The sequence below is a fragment of the Labrus bergylta genome, chromosome 13 (genome assembly GCF_963930695.1).
Source record: "Labrus bergylta chromosome 13, fLabBer1.1, whole genome shotgun sequence".
In the NCBI taxonomy this organism is placed as follows: domain Eukaryota; kingdom Metazoa; phylum Chordata; class Actinopteri; order Labriformes; family Labridae; genus Labrus; species Labrus bergylta.
In genome coordinates, this window is record NC_089207.1 from 11,310,817 (window position 1) to 11,314,152 (window position 3,336).

The window sequence follows — 3,336 nt, forward strand, 5'->3', positions numbered from 1 at the left end:
CGAGCAAGTCTTTGGACTGTGGGAGGAAGTCAGGGTACGAGTCCCTCTGGTTGTGAGCTGTAACAGAATGAGGAACCAGAAAGTCCTATTTTAAATCTACACAGGTTTGTTCACACTGCCCCCTGCAGTCAGATGAACTGCCCTGCAACGGATATCGGATTGGATGGAAGATTTACAGTTGTGCTTGGTACAAAAAAGCAAATAGATGATTAGTTATTGTCTTCATGGACACACACTGTCGGGGGGGGGGGGGGATTTATTTATTTATATTTATTCTATAACAGCTTTGTTTTGATTTTGAAAACGATATGTGTTATCCATAGTTAGGCGTGTAGCTGACATGATTGACAGGTGGGCACGATGTAACGGTTGGTCAAGAGGCTTAAAACCCGCCTCAGCTCCAGCTCTCAGCCTGTCGTTAGGTTGACTGAAAGTTAGGCTAAGACAGCATTTCCAAAATGGCGGCTGCTGGCGATAAGCCTCCAGAGCCCCCTGCAGTAACAGATGGCTGACGTCACTCAGGCTAGATCCATTGGGTGTGACCTCACTGCTAGGCCACGGGATCTTGTTTACATCCCACTAATATAACAGTTACAGAAAAAACAACAATGCTAACCAAGCTAACGCCGGAATAAAGCCATAATAAACAAATAACAGGACATAACCGTCGTTGTCAATGTTTAATACAATAATACAGAAAACAGCTGTACAGTATACAGAGCACACACACACTCACTCTCTCTCTCACACACACACACACACACACACACACACACACACACACACACACACACACACACACACACACACACACACACACACACACACACACACACACACACACACACACACATAGCCAATGACTTTAGCGATGACTTTAGCACACGTTGCATTAACAAACACGGCGCTCAGAGGATCTGAAGAGTTTCACTGTCGGCCATGTTGGCTCCACCCTTTTGAATCTGGTGTTCCTGTTGCCGTTGTTGCCGTGGTGATACAAAGTACAGCACAGTTCTTATCAACAGTCAGAAGAACAGCAACAACAGAGGCTGTCGGATCTCTTAGATGCTCTTTTTATGAATTACAATTCTGGTATTTTCTGACTTAGTGTTTTCTCTCGTTGTTTTTTTTCCCCCCGTAAGAGAGTCCAAAGATACTACAAAGATGGCAGAGAGTAAAATGTTAAGCTAACCTATGATTATATCAGCCAACAGTACAACAAGACGAGCTGTGTTGTAAAAAAAAAAGAAAAAAAAAGCAGCGTATTCAAAGTGATCACATGTAAACTCTGTTTTGATTGATTATAAATCCACACTGATGGACGTCTGCTGCTCCGCTTGCTGAGGGCTCAAACCACAGATATAGACACATAGATGATGCCGGGGGCCGCTGTTGTTCACAGGAGCAGTGCGTCTACGCTGTTGCCATCTTGGAGAGGGATATAACAGCAGCTCGTAAGGGATGACATGGCAAAAGGTCTATACACGGTTAAACTATTCAAAACTCGTAGAAATGTCAGACATGTATTCATGATCGAGGGTATTTGGTTACAGTAAAAATGCAGAAAAACAGAGCATGTTTTTATTTATTCATTAAAAACGTTCTCATAGTCCAGAGATAATTGTCTCCTAAATCCAGAGAAGCAGCAGATTTTATTCTTTTCAAGCGAATCAAAGACGCTTCTGTACATTTTAAACACCTTTTTAAAATCGCCTTGATCATAGAAACCTGTAAGTATCCTGGATCATGAAAACATGTCTGACGTTTGTGACAAAACAATCCGCTTGAAAATAAGCCGACATGTAAGCAAGTTATGAATAATGTAATCACTTACATTCATTAAGAACCTCTTCTTCCCCTCTCCAAGATGGCGGTCCGGGGAGATGCATGTCAGAAGCCCAGAGGCCGCATCTACATGTGAATATCTGTATGCTAAAACTAGCAGACTTTTTTTTTTTACTTCAGGCCACGCCCCCAATGATGATGTCACAGAGGGTATACCTTAAAAAATGCATTTCAGTTTTAATATAGTCCTGCTATTCTTCACAAACAATGAATCATCTCCACAGTTATGAGACAGGAGTCAGAAGAACAAGAACTTTTTTGAAGTGGAGTCACAGGGAAGATGCAGTTGTAACATCTCCAGCTGCTGAAATTGATGCTTGTGGGACGGGTGTGGTTTTATGATAAAAAATAATTTAAAGCTCCTGTGAGAGGTTTCTAGTTATTTATGATGCAAAATTATCCTGGATAACTCCAAAATACGTTAACTTCATGATCTGAAACTTTGCCCACATTTAGTTTGGGCATCCAGCATTGTAACGCTGTGTGTGAGTTTTGGGGAAATCGGGATCAGCACATCAACTTTTAGGTAAAAAAAAAAAACAGCCATGGCCGAGCGCACCAGCTGGGGTATGACCCAGAGTTGAAAGTTACAACTTAAAGTCATGCCCTGTGCACCAGCTGGACTTAAGCCCTGTTTCTGTGACTTTTAGGTCGAGCATGGATGAAGGTAAACTTAAAAGTTAAACTCAGCACATCTTGTTTACTGGATGATGAACAAAAAGGCATTAAGACGAGAGAGAGAGAGAGAGAGAGAGAGAGAGAGAGAGAGAGAGTCACCCATGATTGGATATCGAACCCAATGAAAGTTTACTCAGACAGTAAGCCAATCAAAAGGCTTTGTTTAAACAGGCAAGCCTGACACACAACATCACAGAAGCTTTTTTTAACCTGACGCTGATATCGGAGAAAAATGGGCCACAGTGTGACTATGGTTGATGACATCACATTCAGTGGGTGTGGCCAGAGGCACAACAGTCATTTGAGCCCAGAGCAGAAATCATCCTCCCACTCCTGACATCTTATAAGAGATTAACTTCATTCACAAATGCTTCATTCCTCCACAGAATAAACACTTAACCTGCGTTAGCCTGAGAACACTTTGCTCTCTGGTGTCACCTGTCTTTATTTTTTATTTACGTCTTCCTCTTATTTCACATTCTTTTTCCCACTGAGTCTCTAATAAAATCATAAACACGTTCAGCACTAAGAAGCTGTTCTTTGATGAACGGTGTCACTTTAAATGTGATGGATCGTTGTAAACATAAGGTCTGCGGGCCCTATGCGGTCCGCTGAGGGGGCCCGCCGGGTCCACTGCTGAGTTTAAACAGACGAGTCTGAACACTCGCCGTCGTCGTCGAGTGGTGAGTGTGCTGTGGTTCATCCTCAGGCGTTTTCAGGCACTTCATCCTCCTGCTCATCGTTCTCCACTGACCCCGCCCCTGCAAGAGTTACCATAGCAACAGCTCATTGAGGGTTACTGTTCGTAAACAT

At 42.8% G+C, this 3,336-nt stretch overlaps 1 protein-coding gene across 1 annotated transcript in view; it reads right to left on the bottom strand.

The window, feature by feature from the left end:
* Positions 1–661: 661 nt before the first annotated feature.
* The window catches only part of LOC109982660 (phosphodiesterase 1A, calmodulin-dependent), a 27,543-nt gene continuing 24,868 nt past the window's right edge, over positions 662–3,336 (bottom strand). Inside the window, exon 16 of the mRNA XM_020631984.3 lies at positions 662–3,284. Coding sequence (XP_020487640.2) covers positions 3,229–3,284 — 56 coding nt within the window. The 3' untranslated portion in view covers positions 662–3,228. The remainder of the gene's footprint in view (positions 3,285–3,336) is intronic.